Raw genomic sequence first — 16,514 nt, 5'->3', positions numbered from 1 at the left:
CACTTTTGGCTACCAGCAAGTATTTTTTATAAACTGTTGGCTTTTAAAAGCTAGCTGCTTGCTGAGGAAGGAGCACAGTACAGCTTAAGTAGCAGTCCACCAAAAGTGATTAGCTGTTTCTGAATTGTTCACTTACGCTCTCCAAGCTGAAAATTGCTTAACAAACCTTATTTGTGTGTACTTAATGAGTAACAAATACATTTCCAGAGATCTGGATCAGTTCCCGCTCAGGAAAGTAGGCTGAACGTGTCTAATGCTGGCAATTAATAATTCAACCAGCTTTACGGGAAGGTCAGTTATGGCTGATCTGCATTAGGAGGTTTTCAGCTTTACTCCTTTACTTTACTTTACTTTACTTTACTTTACTTTACTTTACTTTACTTTACTTTACTCCTCCAGTACAGGAAATTCATCAAGAAGAAATGCCTCATGGAGACAACCGTAGCTTTGAGGCTCACTTACCCTGAGCTCTGATGCAGTTTTTGCCTTCGCTCTCGCTCAAGCTTTTTTGGCTTCTTTCCTTCTTTGTCCAGTTGAATGGAGAGGTCTTTACACCGCCTCTAAGCATGGCGCTGATGTGGATCGCATGCCAGTGCTGCGCTGTGCTTGCGCTTTGTGGGTGAGAAGGGAGCAACGCCGGGTGAAGTTGCAAATGTCCTTATACGCAACGGGTGACTTCTGTGCCGCCGGCTCCCACAGCCGCTCCGTTTCCTTCCATTGTGATAGGAGAGGTCAAACCGAAGGACTGCTGCTCACCCATCTGCCTTTGCTGCTTCTCATTCTCCTCGCCTCCATCACAAGCAGGAAGAGGGAGCCTGCAACAAGCTCCTGGCTTTTTCCAATACACTGGAATATTTTGTCAATGATCCGAGCAGATGTTCCTGGTTTTCAGGCATTTTTACGGAGGCTCCTCTATCGCACATGCTGATCGCTTGCGGGCAAGCAGAGAAGGCGGTAGCTTTATCTCTATGACCCTCTACCCCAGATCTTTGGTCTTGGTGGGACCGCTCCCTGGTCCCACTGGAGAAAAGGGCATTCCTCACGAAGCCAGATGGGATTGGCTTCTCTCCTGCGAGAGGCAAAATCCTTGCTGGCTAAAATGAGGCTATTCGGGAAAACAAAGCATCTGAAGTAAAAGAAATAATGCATATATTAGGATTTTTTCTCTCTCTAAATGAGATGGAGACCTTGGAAAGTAGCAGAAGTTCCTATGCCCCAGCAGAAGCTCCTGTGCCCCAGCCATCAAAATAATTTATTTAATGGGACTTGTGGGTTTGGACTAGAGTTGCTAGGCACCTAGAAGTACCTTTCAGTCATCAAAATATATTCTTTTTTTATTAACTTGGGTGAAGTCTGTTGTTGGGCCTCGCTTTATCTTTGTTCAACAGCCGCTGCGGGAGCCTGACTGGCATTGCCTCTGCCAGCTTTTGGGGAGCTGCTGAAATTTTTATTAAATGCCTTGTGTGACTAAACCAAAAAATGCCTGCTGATCCAAAGCCCTCCCGTTGCAAGCTGCTCCTCTGGCCAAAACAAGGCTATTCAGCCGTTGTGCAGTACAGAAGCAAATGCGTCAGCAAGGATGAGGGGAGTTTGCATAGGAGGAAGACGGTGTAAAATATGGGCTGTCACTTGCTGCCAGCATCAGGGTCAGCGCTCACAGCCCGGTGCACGCTGAAGCGGTCACTGGCCTCTTTTGATTGCTGCCTGGACGGAGGGAGAGGTTTGAGGGGCTGAGAGATGGCGAAGCAGAGCAGAGCATAACCCCAGCTCTGCACCGCGTTAGCCGTCGCGCTCTGTAGCACGTCACGGGAGGGTTTTCAGCTGGGATCCTGCATTTTGGTCGCCCACATGCCAGGAGGCGTCCCGCGGTACCTGCCAGCTCTGCCCCGCTGCCCTCCGCACCCAGCGCCCAGCACAATGAACAAAGCTGGCCTCCTTGCCGCGGCCGGAGTGACAAGGTTTTTCCCAGTCAGGGGAAACAATCATCACCAGGGAAACCTTAACTACTTTTTAAAGACCAAAAGAAAACACATTCATTCTTTTAAACATGGAAAACTAAATGGCCTCTTTTTCCTTAGCTGCGTGTGCGTGGCCGCGGAGCAGGCTGACACGGAGTGAACTCTGCGGGCAAACGCTCCCCCCACTTAGTTATTAAAGAAGAGGGCTCTCCAGCGCAAAATCCGCCCTTCTCAGCTGCTCACCGCCTTGGTTTTTAAACTAGCAAGGCTCCGGACACGAGGAGCGACTCACCGACTCTCCTACTCGCGGGTGAAACATCCCGGAGCTCTTCTGAGCCGTGCCAAAAGCCCCTTCCCGCGGGGGACCCCGGCACCACGGCACCGCGGCTGCACTTCTCCTTTTGGAAGAGCTGGAAGTGAAAGCGAAGAGCGGAGAGGGCCCGCTGTGCCTCCCACCCATGCTAGCCCCACGGGACGGTGTCCGGGGAGTCAGCCCCGTGCCTGAGGAGCGAGCGAGGGTGCTGGGTGCGGGGCAAGGCTGGCGCGGGGCTTCTCCTGGGCTGCTGCGCTTGGCGAGGGGTAGGCAGCCGGGGATGTGCCGGCGGGGCTGCCTGGCCACCCGGGTGTTGGAGCGCCGAGGATGGCTGGGTGTTAGCGTGCCGCAGGAGCGGGGCTTTCTCCAAAGCGAAGGGAAAGCCGGGGTGTCACTCGTGCAAGCCCCTGGGCTGCGGCAACTCCACTGAAGGTAGGGGAAGCGGTGGGCATTAGGGACACCGCTGTCTCCTCACGGTTTTTCTCTGTCTCTTCTGATCCTGGGCTATTTCGGGATCTTCCTGGGAGAAAGGGGCTGAAGTTCTTTCTGGAAGTGGAATAAATAGTTAAATTAATGCTGCTCCCACTCTTCCTTTTCTCCTGCCCTAGCTGCGTAATCTTGCCTCTAACGGTGCATGCTCTAGTTAATAAAAAGCACTGAAATACAGGTCCAGCTCTGGCTATTTCCAGGAACATTTGGTCCCATAAAACTATGGGAAACCATAATTTCAGCAAATTAAATCAGTTACTGCCTATCTCTCTGGCTCAACGGATGGAAAGGGAAGAGCACCCCGCTGGCTCCGTGCACGGGGACTAACACCAGTCAAGTTCCACCAGCATCCGTGCTGGGAAGGGGAGGCGACAGGCAGTCCCAGAAAGGCACGTCTCCTTCAAGCAGACATTAAAGGAATGCCATATGCTATAGGGAAAATGTATAGCGAGCACTGAGCTCATCAGTCACTTTTTGTTTAATCTAATTAAACGCAATATATCCTCTGACCTTCTGGGTTGGCACTAAATTCTCCTATGTTGTTCTTTCCATATGAAGCTCTATTGACAGATGGGGAAAGCCTAGAGTTTGCTTTAAGCTTCAGATAAGTCAAGTTAAACATGCAGCAGATAAAATTGTTTTCCTAGCACTCCTCTCCCACTGACCAATTGTGGGTGCTTGCTGGGAGAGCCTAACTCCTCTGGCCCGTGTCCCACCCCGGCTCAGGGCACCATGCCCCGCAGCGAGCGAGAGCGAGCTAGCAAGCAGCTGTAAGAGGGCAGAGTGCTGCAGAAACCCTTGAAAGTTCATTCTTCAAGTTGGTTCTGACAGTTGCTCAGCTTCATTTCCATGTGGCAGATGATTAGGGAAAACGGTGCCGCTCCTCACTAAATATATTTCCAGAGTTACTAAATAATTTGCCACCTAACAGCTAATCAGTCAGCATTTGCTGATGCTGAAACAGGTTTTAAATAAAAAGTGTTGAATTGCTGATGCTGAAACAGGTTTTAAATAAAAAGTGTCCAATTGCATCAGACACCTCGTGCATATTCCCTGCTTATGCAGGCTACACGTCGTTGCTGTCTGTGCAAAAGCGCAGTCGGTCAACACGGCTTCGTGAGTTTTCTGGGAGGGAAAGCAGCCGCAGAGCTGGATTTGGGGGAGAGCAGGGTGCCAGGGTGTCCGAAGCAGGCGCAGGCTTTGCTCATGCAAAGGAGTTGGAAGCGTGCTCAGCTTTCGGCGTGACGACCTGCGTGCTCGCTTCCTTGCAGGCGAACGAGAAGAGCGTGTATGATGCCCTTCACCGGCATCGCTTGGTAACGCCACCTGCAAAGCTTTTTTTTCCAGTGTGGTGAAAACTCCTTTAGTCTGAGTCGGGGCAGTTATTGCAGGTAATTCCTCCATGTACGTACAGCTGCGCCTGTGCTCCTGGACCTACGCACAAATTACTCCTTGAAATATAAAGTGAAAGTTACAGAAGAGCCTGGAGGCCATGCCCTTACGGATCCCGACAGGCCGGGTTAAGGAAGATTTCTTGACTGTAAATAGCTTTAATACTCCCTTCGTATATCAATAATGCCAGGCGGGGCGGGAGGCAGCAGCCTGCCGAGCGCAGAGGGGCTGTTCTCTGCACATGGCCGCGGACTCAAACCGGAGTGGGGTGAACCCGGTGGCTCTGGTTTTCCGTGGCCGGCTGCAGGAGCCCGCCACGGGGGTTAGCACGACCAGGATCCCAAGCTGTCAGCTTTAAGATGTTCAGCTCTGAATCCACGCTGGCGTTCGAATAAATGCATGCAGACCTTCTTGCTGGAAGCTCTCAGCCATTCTCAGTGGCTGTGAGGACCCTGCCCCTGGTTCGCAGCCACGTAACATGTCTCTTGAAGCTGCAGGGAAGTACGAAGGGTGAACTTTTAGAGCATCTTCTTACCTGGGGTGAATTTATCTTCAGACAAAGGGGATGGCAGGATCACTGGGGGCATTGGCCAGTGTTGTTTTTCCATGGTCCAGCCTCCACCTCTCCTCTGCGGTGGGTCGGCAGCCCTGGAGAGCGGACAGATGAAGTCGTACAGCTGCTGGTATATTAGGGAAGCCGCCCCTTGCAAAACTCACTGCCTTTCGAGCACTCCCATGACAGAGCGACCGGACATTTGGTATAGATACTTACACCGCAAAAAAAACCCCTGGTCCCAGCAGACCGCTCTGCAAAACAAGCTGTGCATGCTGGGCAGTAACGTGCGATGGGCTGAGGGCATGGGGGAGCTTCCTTTTGATGAAGCAAACTTTCCCTCATAACACTGGGAGGTGGCTCAGACGTAAAACAAAAATCCGACGGCGCCTGAAGGAGTTGTGGAGGGCACGGTCCCTCTTCTCTCCTGCAAGTGCCCACGTGGTTGCCCCCGCGAAGCCGGGGGGAAAGGGGCCGCGTGAAGCAGAATTGCCGATGACCCCCGCGGCTGCGACTTGCCTCGCAGCCTATTTTCAGCAAGTCAGGAGGGACTTGAGATGGACGAAGCAGCCTCAAGCCTCGCCATAAAACATGTCCTTAAAAGTTGGGTTGGAAATGCCTGGCCAAAGGTGTGCCTGAAACCAGGTGGTGCCTGAACGAAAAGGCAAAGGGATGAGGATGTGCTACCTGTGCTACCTGTGCTCCGTGACCGGCTTTCTGTCTTATTCAGCTCAGCAGACAGGTTCTTGTGGTGTCTTGTTTTCCTGGGGGACTCGGGGGCCGTTACCCCGCGCTGGGAGCAGTGCCCGAGCGGAGTGCACGGCTCCTGGGAAAGCCCCGGCGGCGGCGGGGAGCCGGGATGGCTTGCCCTGCTTCGGGTGCCACTTGCCTTCATTCTGCCTGCGCTTTGAAGTACCTCAAGGTTTTAGCTACAAAGCTCTAACCACCGACAAAACAAAGTTTTGGCTTGGGAAGGCGCGTTGCCTTGGCGTGTTTCCTGGGACTGAGTGACTTACGATGCTGTGCGGTGGGGGGAGGACTCCTTCTCCTTGTTTTAGAGGAGGTGGGTCATGCTCGTCTGGAGTCCAAACGCCCTCGGAGACTTCTTCTTCCACCTTTTTTTCATGACATCAGCCAGGACTTGATGTTACTATTTTAAAAACAAAAGGAGGGGACACCCCCCCGCCCCTTTCCCTCCTGCTCTCTGCCAAAAGGAGAACAAAGAACGGCTAAAGCGCACAAGTTCTGGCACTCCGTTTGGAAATAAAAACATTCATCCTCATGTCAGGTAGGGAACTGCCCGACCTCGCTGCCAAAGCAAGCAAGCCGGGTGGCAGAGCAAACCCGTGGCGCAGAGGAGCCTGGGCGAAGGGGATGCCCGGTGTCACCCCGCGCTCGGGCAGCTGCTTGCCAAACTCCTGCGCCGCTGTACCAGTGCCAGGGCGCGCCGGGACGCTCCCGGCCATGGGCAGTCATCCAGGGAAGGGCCACCCCGCTCCTCCCGGGCTGGGAGGTGGGGAAGGACCTTTCTTCTTCCCCTCTCCTACCCCCCGGTCCCCACTGCTCGGGCAGCCCCTGCAACTCCGTCCGATGCGTCCCCGGTGCACGGCGCGGGGGTAACCCGATGGAATTTCCACGCTTTAGACGCTAACATCTCTGCCTGGCTTCTTCCTCGCCATTTAAACATGTCAGCAGTTCCCAGCGCGGATTCCTGCGCCGTGAGTTCACCCCCAACAAGCATCCAAACTGCAAGTCGAGGCTGCTGGCTCTTCCCCGCCTGTATGCGAAGCGTTACTGGAACCGGGGCCGGTTCTCCAAACACGAGGAAGAGATTACTTGGGCTTTCTGGAAGGCTCCCTCCCATGCCTTCAGAGCGGAGCAAATGAGGATAATTTATCTGTGGGCTTCCGGCTGAACCCCGTAGCTCAGAGCAGCCAGGACTACGCCGCCTGTTTGTCCCAGCTCCTGCAAGAAGGCATTTTTCCATTGTCGCCGTTGTATATTGTTCGCCTGATTTGTTTGCGCCGTCGCCTTCTGGGGCCGAGATAAGAGGTCATCCCTCTGCCTTTTACCGGCGGCACGTTCCCCAGAACAATCCAGGGAAAAAATCTCGAAGGAGGCTTTCGTACGGCCGATGCAGCCCTCGTTACGGTCATGTAAATAGTTCTGTGCAATCTATCTGGCGACAAACACAACATGTCAGAAGGGAATTGTTCTCTGAAATGTAGTTACGGATGGGCCAAAGCAGGCGGATCAGCCACGTGCGGGTTGCCAGCTTAATGGACAAAGCAGCTGCCTTTCAGCGGGGAACAAAAGCCAGGCGGTGAGCCTGTGTGCGCTTGTGCGAGTGGCCCTTGTTCCCCCCGGGAGCTGGAGGGGAGTTTTGTGGCCGGGTAGAAATCCTGGGCTCCCTTCCCCGCTCCATCCGCCACCGTCTAATGCGGTACCCAAGGATGGGTTAATGTCGCCGCTGCTTCCGCAGAGGGATGCGGGGAGCGGAGACGAGGTAATGCGGGTGGCTGGGCCCTCTGCAGCAGAAGCAGCCAACTGGAAGAACACTGTAACGCCATCCACTTTAGTTACTCGTGATTTTTGAGTGTAGAGTCAAGGCCCAGCGGGTCCGGCTTGGCACGGGGCAATGGGAAAAAAGCAGATTCTCTGTTTGCTTCCATCCTGCGCTGGCTCCGGTGCCTCCTCCCCTGTCCAAAACAGCTGCGTGCTGTCTGAAGTGACTTTACGGACAGTAAAAGCTTAAAACATTGCATTCACCGTCATTTATTTTTTTTTCCTTAGAGCAAATCATGGCGGAAGATCAAGAATATGGTGCACTGGTCCCCATTTGTGATGTCTTTCAAGAAGAAGTACCCTTGGATCCAGCTAGCGGGACACGCAGGTACGGAGCGTGGGGAGGGGCGGAGTGGTGGAAAGGCTCTTTGGTATCGCAGGTTAATGGGCTTTGCTGGTCAGAATTGCTTCCGATTGCTGCATGAATGTCACAGGTTTCAGCTGCCACGTCTCTAGCCCAGGGGAGTGACTTACCTAAATGCCAGGGAGGGTGATGTGGAGGTATTACTGCCGCTTTTTTCACAAGCAGCAGAGAGCCGAGTCCTTTGGGTGAGACCCAAGCCCTCTTGCTGATCCACAGCAAAGCGGGTGATGCTGCCCGGCACGAAGATGCCCCACGCGTGAGCCTGGAGACAAAGGGATGAACCTACCATGAAGTACACAGAGGCTGTGAAGCAAATGTGTTGGGTGCTGCAGGGCAGGTCTCTGCCCTGCTTAAGGTGTGACATTGCTGGTCATAAACCTCTGACGCTACCCGTGAATGTGGCAGCCCGAGCTTGTAAGTCCCAGCCTGTGGGGACTCTTTTCGGGTGCAGGTGTAAACGAGATGCTTCCAAGGTGTTGGGCCGCCCTTCTTGTTTTGGGAAGGCACAGCGTCATCCCCCATCCAAGTGCCACCTTGTCCCTTGTCACCCTCAGGTAGTTTCAAGGCAGCGGCCAATGGCAGGATACTGAAAAAGCACTGTGAATCAGAGCAGCGCTGCCTCGACCGCCTGATGAATGACGTCCTGAAGCCCTATGTTCCCGCCTACCACGGCGACGTTGTGAAGGATGGCGAGCGATACAACCAGATGGAAGATCTGCTGGCTGAATTTGACTCCCCCTGCGTTATGGACTGCAAAATGGGGGTCAGGTGAGTGGCTTTGGGGACGTTGTTTGAGTTTTAAGATAGGATACTCAAAGCAAATGCATCTCCTGGGTAAAACCCTCTGGAACACACAAGTGGCTGTGGGGAAGCCTGGGTACGGGAAGGACGCACAAGACTTATTCCTTCTCTGCTTGTTGACCATCCCATGTGCTAGGAAGTTGCTTTGGTGCAGCAGAGGGGACGGCTTGCTCTTTGGGTTCGGGTATACCAGAATGGCACAGTAGCTTTTAGGAGGATGGCAACCTGCTTCTCTCCGCTGCAGGAGGACACAGCCAAGGGGCAGGGAGCAGAAGGTGTGGGAGATCCTGCCCAGGGTGCCAGAGGGGTGAAATAAAGACAGTTGAATGGCACAGCATTGGTGAGCGAGAGACTTTCCCTCTGCTCACCCTTTGCTCCGACGTACGCTTGAGGGGTAAAATGTGTGCTAAGTATTCCAGTGCCTTTCAGGCGAAGTTCTTGAAACGTTTCCTAACAGATGAGCAACACTTCCCATGTCCTCCTCGAGAACCATCTACAGATACGCCAAGATCCTAGGCTGCAGCCACGTGGCCAGCAGCAGATTTGGAGCTAGCGATGCCCCAGCTGACGAGGGTGTAGCAGAGCAAACGTGAGCAGGGCTGGTGACCCCAGGCAGCTGCCGGCTTTGGAGCAGCTCCGGGCCACCGCTCGGCCCCGGGTCTGCTGCAGGCTGGCGGCAGGGCGGGTTGAGACCCCCCTCGCTGGCTACGGCGCAGCCCAGACGCGGCGGAGACGCTTGCACTGCTGGAAAAGCTGATGGTTTCTGTGGGAGGGAGGAATCTTTTTTTTTTTTTCCCCCTCCTGAACTCCTGATGTGAAACTCGAACTGGCATGTTGGGCTGTCGGCAGGGAAGAGGCGAGGAATACTTTCCACCGGAGGGGTGGAGAGAAGGGGAAGGGGCCCCGGTGCAGCCACGTGGCCCCGGCTGGCACACACCATGCTGCCATGGGAAGGAGACGGGACATACTCTGGACCCAGAGATGACAGCCACCAGAAGAAGAGCTGCTGGTCACGCTGCTTGAGTGCTCCTGCAGTTGTCTCCGGGAGGAGGAAAGCCTCCCTGTGCACAAATCACAGGTCGGGTGGTTCGTGCACCTGAGTTTTTGGAGATGAGCCAGGCAGAGCAGGCAAGGGGGCAAATGTGCTGGGCATCATCATCATTAAATAAGATGGTGCTGCGGGAGGAGCTGGGGAGGGAGGGTGAACTGGGCTAATGCTGGGGAGTGGGGCACCCCTGCAGCCAGGCAGGAGAGACTCTGGCAGATAAATTAAACTTCAGGGCTACTAAACCTGTCCTCTGAACCAGCAGCTTGCTGCCAGGCAGATACAGGTTGGGTTTTTTCCTGCCAACCTGGCTTTGGGATGCGGCAGCCTCCTCCAGTCGCCCCTAAAGAAAACTTTGTCTTCCTTAAGCCCCGGTGATGGTTGAAGCCTGGAGTGATGCAGGGGGACCGAACCGCAGACATAGACGATCTGTCATTCTCATCAAAAGGAAATCCAGCTTTCTGGGCAGCGTGAGCTGAACTTCTGAGCACGCTGCTGCTTTATTCTGCTGGTTTATTCCGTCTGCCCAAAAATCACGGGTTTGGTGATCTCAGCTGAAGCCTTTCATCACTTTTATCTGCAGTGTTTTTCAAACAGGCTGATGCCCTGGGGATGTCTGCTCAGGGATCATATGCCTGCCCTGAGAAAAGACACCAGTTTGCCTTGCTAAGCCTGTGGGAAACACAGGAACACCGTCCCACGTAGTCTGCCTAGCATCCTCTCCGTGCATTTCGCTTGGTTCTGGAGGTGAACTGCACGCTGAGTGCTGGGATTTTGGCACAAGGGGCATAAGGAGAGGGCACGGCCCCTCTGCAGAGCTGGGCAGGACGAGTGGGAGGTGTAGAGCAGTTTGGATTTGGGGGGAAGGAGGTGATAAAGAGGGTCATTCCTGTGTCGTTTTGCTGGGATATCTCACACGGCTTGGTGAGTTGTTCGGAGAGAGCCTTGGGCACTTGCCAGGCTGAGCTGGGGCGGGTTTGGGAGCCGCACGAGGAGTTATGTAGTGGTTTATTACTGCTGCAGGAAGTATTATTTTGTGGATGATGGTTTTCTGCGTGCCAGAGCGCAGAAGTTCTCCACCAGTGTGCTCTGGCACAGAGTGCTGCTCCTCTGAAGTATGCATCAAACCAAGGTCTTGGCAAAATCCTCTGCACCCTCCATCCTCCTTCCCCCGTTCCCCCATCGCGGCTGCACCCCACGGCCCCGGGGGTGAGGGTAAGCCAAAGCTCCAACCCTTCCCCTGCTCCATCCTGTATGGGAAGATTTGCTAGATAGTCCACTTAAACCAGACCTATACCAGGCAAAATCATCAGCAGCGAAACAGCCCTGCGTGCAAACACCCTGTTTAGCAGCTGGTGAGGCACAGTCCTCACAGAGCACAGGGTGAGGGGATGGGAAAGGGCGCAAGAGGCACAGGAGGAGCTTTGGCAGCAGCCGCCAACATTGGCCAAACCTCGGAGGGAGCAGCAGGTAACGCCGAGGGCTGGGACGCAGCAACCTCCCCTCTTGCCTTCAACTCAGCTGGGTCCCAGAGCACGCTCAGGTTTTCTGGGCACGTCTTGAAAGCTGCGTTTAGTTTGTGAGAGCCACCAAGTTGCTGCTCAGGTTTGCTGAGCGTTGGGGGACAGACCCCCCCAGGACCAAGGGGTAGCAGCAGCAACACCGTGGGCACCGGTGAGAAACAACCTCCCTTGTTATTGCCAAACTTTTGATTGATGAACTGAAAAGATACCGGGTGTTGATGACGGGGTGCTAATTAAATCAGGATCAATTCACCTGCAAGGAGGCTTGCTCCATTAATTCCTATGCTGCCCTACTCCGTAGGGATTAGCTGTCATGGATAGGGCTGTCTGTGGGTATGTGGCACCTTGTGTGGTGGCCCTATGGCCCTGCTGATGTCCCCCCCTCACTCCTTGCAGGACGTACTTGGAGGAGGAGCTGATAAAGGCCCGGAAGAAGCCAAGCCTGAGGAAGGACATGTACCAGAAGATGATCGAGGTGGATCCTGACGCCCCCACCGAGGAGGAGAACGTGCTGCGGGCAGTAACCAAGCCCCGTTACATGCAGTGGAGGGAGACCATCAGCTCGACCGCCACACTGGGCTTCAGGATCGAGGGGATAAAGGTGAGGCTGCTCCAGGTGTGCAGAGCAGGGGGAACAGCAGTTGGGGATGTTCGGTAACCAAACTCACAGTGGCACACACGCAGCAGGCTGGTGGCGAGACCGTGTCGCGTCAGGACGTCCCCAGTCCCTGCAGCCAAGCCACCCTCGTCAGGCACCCGGCCCAGGGCAGCACCGCTCTTCTGAAAGCCCTGAGCTCAGGGCATCAATGCGAGAGGACAGTTTTAGCCGTAATCTCATTAAATCAGCCGCTTGGTTGATTTCCCTGACTGTAAAATGCGAAGTGGCATCCTCCAATTTGAAGACTCAGATTAGTTGTTTGCTTTTGATACTGCTGTGCTACTAGGCTGAGCCATTAATCCAAATCCTAGCTTGAACGTGTGCTGAGCTATGGTTGGAGCTGGGAGTTTAGGTGCAGTCGGTGAGGAGGCTGTATTTACATCCCTGTCTGGAAAAACTCAGCAACAGAGCCCTATGAAATGGGGTGACACAAGCAGCAGCACTTTCTGCTGGCGCCTGCACGCGTGTGTAACCTGCTGACTGCGCTTGCTCAGGGCTAACGCTCACGTTTCTGGAGATACCTGCTGGGATGCTTTTGTGTCCCCATTAGATGAGCCAGCCCAGGAATTTTTCTCCTGGCAAGCGGACTTTGCGGCGAGACAGATGTCCGGGATGGCACTCGAACAGAGTTAGGTCTGTAACCGCAGAGCAGTTGTATTAGCGATAGAAGACTTGCATGAACGTTAACAATGGCATATGCCTTTTGATAGCCAGCCAACATGAATTAAAGGTAATATCACGCTTGAGCTAAGGGTTTCATTGTGTGCCCGGGCATGGCGTTGGCTTGGCAGACGAGAGGAGCTCAGTCAAATCGTGCCTGCAGTAATTCAGGCTTGGGGCACTGCTGGGGGCCCGGGTGGGAGTTCAGGACAGCCGCTCGCTCTTGGCGAAAACGATGGCTCGATTTCTGCATGTATCTTGGTTGGAGGAGTTTCTTTCTCTTGATCACAGATTGTTTTTCTCTTCTCTGAGTTGGGCAGGATTCTCCCAGAATGTCCATCTGGGTCTCCATGGCCTCAAACTGCCTGAAAAAGCCTTTACACCAGATTTTGTAGACTTTCCTGGTAGTGTTCCCCTTCACCTCACCAGTCAAACAGCAAACAAATGCAGATGTCAGACCACGGGTTGAAAAGGTGATCACCAGGAGTGTGTCACTCAGCGCCACTAATTCTGATGACCCACGTAGCAAACCGCCGGTGGGAAGGGACTTGTCTGTCCTGCTGAGCGGGACAAAGCCCCTGGGCTGTGGGAAGCCCAGCAGAGCTTCTTGCACACGGGGAGGAGGGCACCTTCTTCATTCAACTGTTTCATGGCCAGCAAAGGACAGTGCATTTTTCTAACTCAACCACTCTCAGAAACCCAAGGAACAGCCCTTGGGCTGAACACCTTCACGAGGTTCTGGCAAGCAACACGAGGCACCCTGCCTGTCCCGTGCCCCTGCCTGGGATGCTGCCGGTCATGCTCCCCCACAACAGCTTTCTGCGGTGCCTACGTTGGGTCAGGGCACTTGCCTGCTTGTGCAGCTCTCCCCTGATCTCCCCAGCTCTCCCAAAGACCCTTTTCTGCCGTGGGTACCCGCAAGCACGCTGTGAGCTGCTCCGGCTCGGGGCAACCCTTTGCCTAGTGTCCATTGCTGCTGTTTTGCATTCCCATCGCTGTTGTTTTGCTGGTACTTATTATAAAACTGAGGCTATATAAAAAAAGGAGTGGGCCAGTTGGGACCAAAGCGCCCATGCACTGTTTTTTCCCCCTGCCTTCTTGCTATAATCAGAAATACCTGTCTATTTATAGTCCGACATGCTATATCCTTGACCTCGAGCGGTGCTTCTCAGCCTGTGATCTGGGGACATTTAGCAGGCTTTACGGCAAAAGCAGGTCATATGTGAACCATTTGAAATGAAAAATCTAAAAAAAAAAAACCCAAATCACGTTCCCACACAGGCCATAAAACACTGTGGAGGGAAATAAAAGCCATAAAGGAGTGGTGAGAGTTGCATCTCTGTTTTAGCCGACTGTAAGTGAGCTGCTGCACGATGTGAGCGGTAGATTTTTTTCAAAGAGGTGAGGCAGCCCTTTATTTGAAAAATGTTGAGAACTGTTAGCCTCCAGGAGTAATCCTGCTGCTGCTAATTTGATCGAGGCTCTAATTACTGTAATTCTCCTTAAATCCCTCAGCTTCTGGATTATTTCCCCTAAGCTAAAGCATTCACAGTTCACACTGGTTCCTGGCTGGCTTGTTTTCCAGCAGAGTGTCGAGCTGGTCGTGCTGTGCCGTATCCCTGTATTTGCCCTATTTGTGGGATCGAGCCTCCGCATTAGGGAAAGCGGCTTCGGCGCCCTGAGCTGCTACTGAGCCCTCAGAGGCAATTTCAGGAAAATAATGACAAATCTCCCCATGTTTCCTTTCCTCCTGCGGATGCTTCCCTGGGAAGAGCAGGGGTGAATCTGCCCTGCCCCTTGCTCCTGGCCGGAGGCTGAGAGAGGAGAGCACCTTGCCGTGCAAGGGAAGGGCAGGATTTGGCCGTGGGCACGTGGGCTGGAAGGGGGCTCAGGGGAAGGAGGGGAGCAGCAGTAGCCTTTGGGACAGCGCGGGCAGGCGAGGTGAACAGGCAGCTCAGGGTGGAGAATGAGGATGGGGACCCTTTCCTGGCTGAGCTCTTGCTTTCCCAGGTGGCCTCAAGGATCTGGTGGTTCTTTAAAATGGAAATTTTCCTCTGCAAAAGGAGATAATGACACTCATCTAACTTTCCGGAGTAGCTTGAAACTGTTGGAAACAGTAGCTATTAATAAAATTACCGTGCTAAAAGTAATACCGGTGATCCCTGGTGACCCAGTTGAAGCTTACTGGAGCTCACTGCAAGAAGCGTCACCCCTGAGCTCCTGCTCTGGTCTGAAGGTTGCTCACCGTTGCCTGCAGCAAGGGCATGGTGGGACAGTATTCCCCGGCGCTGGGACGTCTGCGAGGTCCCAGAACGAGCCGTGAAAGCCCTCACCTGAGTTTCCCAAGTCGGGCAGCTCAGGAGCCCCATCCGAGGCCAGACAGAGTGCCGGAGGGAGAGCCAGCTGAGCCGAACCCTGCCCCAGTGACACCAGCGCAAACTGGAATCGCTGGTGGGGCGGAGGTTGCGATAGCCCTTATCAGCCCCCCTCACATTTCTGCTGCGTGGAAGCCAGCCCCCGCGGGGCTTGGACACCTGTAAATGTCGTGGCCATTGTCAGCCCCACCACTGCAGCGTCTGGCTGCGCAAGGAAACCGCCGGAGGCGGGTAATGATGGGAGCAGCACTAGGGATAGGCTGTTTGGCTTTCCTGAAGCCTAGATTGCCTTATCTGAAAGGCCATCTGTGGTTTTCATTTATTTTTAGGAGCATTTAGAAGTCCATCTCCTTTCTTGGATGCTTTGTGGAAAGTTGTGCTCTTTACATGTGATATTAGTGCTGTGGCGCTTCTCCAAATTGATATCTATCATCCCCCGGGGAGAGGGTGGGTTGATTTCTGAACTGCCGCGTCAGGGCTCAGGTGACGGACGTATAGCAGCGTAGCGCCCATCCCCTATACATGGCGCACGCGCCACCAGAGCATCCTCAGCGAGACCTCCTGCCTGCCCTGCTGCAGCCTCCTGCAAAGCAAGACACAGCCGAAAGCAGAGAGCCCGGACCTGCTCGGTCTATCGGCAGGACGGCCGCTACAGCAGGGAGGTCTCCAGAGAGAAGGTTGTCCCTGGCCCCTGCCGATGCGCGGTCTGCCAGCCATGAGCTTTGCTTTTATACCCTGTGGCAGCACAGCGGTCAGGCTGGGTCCAGGGTGCTTTCAAGCTGGGTGCATTGGTTGCACCCTGTGCAGACCAAGTTTTTCCTGGAGACTAAGACCTTTCTCGCGTTGCTTTCGTTATCGCCTTCATTAACGCTTGCACAAAAACGCAAGCTGGAAGTCGGAAGGGTGCTGCGTGGTTCATCCCAAACTGCACATCAGGTGGGGAGTTTGGTGCCGGGCTCACCTTGCCCAGCTCTCCGCAGCGCTCAGCCTTCCCCCAAGCCACCATGCCCACGGCCAGCCCTCTGTCCAGGGGGATGCCCATGGCCCCACCCTGGGACACTTCCCTGGATGGGTCTCAAAGTCCTGCCAAGGCACATGAATCTCCAGGGCAGGTGATTTCATTGTGCTCTCTTCCTTCCCCAGCCTCTGCTCTGCTTCTTCATCCTTACTTCATCTTCCCTAGCCCACAGGATGTCTTTTTGGCCTCTGTCCCTTTGCTCTATTGTGTGCAAACGAGCTGTCCGGAGCGGTGGGATGGAGCTCTGCAAGCAGAGCTGTGAGCGTGAGCACATGTGGTTTAAAATAGCCCCTGTATCCAGGAAGCGAGCTCTGCCTGCCCGACCCGCGGCCACTCCAGACAATGAAACCTGCTGATCTAAAAATCAGAGCCCCGGCAGGACTGGGGAAACGGGGAGCAACCTACAGAGCTGCCCCGAGGTTTGGCCAGGAGCCTCTGGTCAGGGCTGCGTGCCATCCGTGCGGCGGTCCGAGCCGTGCCGTCCCCACAGCGGGCCAAGCGCAGATCTGCTTTTGGGGGAGAGGTGGAGGAGAGCACAAGGCTACTCACTGCGTCTTGGTGCCAGGCTGCTGCCTTTCAGGGTTTGCTCTCCGTGAGCTATCAAAGCACTAGTGAGGCAAGACAGCCGTGGGGCTTGCTCCTTGCCTTCATCTCCTTGCTTCAGTGGTTTGTGGAGGACTTCGTGCAGAGGGGGTTTTGTGCCTGCTTCTGAGATGATGTCTCCAGCCACACTGAGGTGCGTCCTGCCACGGTCACGCTTGGCTTTTCTCCCCAAGCAGGGGTGCAGCCCGAGGCTGGTG

General features: G+C 54.4%; 1 protein-coding gene across 1 annotated transcript in view; it reads left to right on the top strand.

Moving 5' to 3' along the window:
• ITPKB (inositol-trisphosphate 3-kinase B) overlaps nucleotides 1–16,514 on the top strand; it is a 68,285-nt gene that overhangs the window by 44,491 nt on the left and 7,280 nt on the right. Inside the window, exons 2-4 of the mRNA XM_059832897.1 lie at nucleotides 7,499–7,598; nucleotides 8,189–8,402; nucleotides 11,400–11,604. Of these exons, the coding sequence (XP_059688880.1) occupies nucleotides 7,499–7,598; nucleotides 8,189–8,402; nucleotides 11,400–11,604 (519 nt within the window). The remainder of the gene's footprint in view (nucleotides 1–7,498; nucleotides 7,599–8,188; nucleotides 8,403–11,399; nucleotides 11,605–16,514) is intronic.

Source organism: Gavia stellata, chromosome 2 (assembly GCF_030936135.1).
Source record: "Gavia stellata isolate bGavSte3 chromosome 2, bGavSte3.hap2, whole genome shotgun sequence".
Taxonomy (NCBI): domain Eukaryota; kingdom Metazoa; phylum Chordata; class Aves; order Gaviiformes; family Gaviidae; genus Gavia; species Gavia stellata.
Note: the sequence above shows the minus strand (reverse complement) of the source record. Positions and strands in the feature narration are given on the sequence as shown.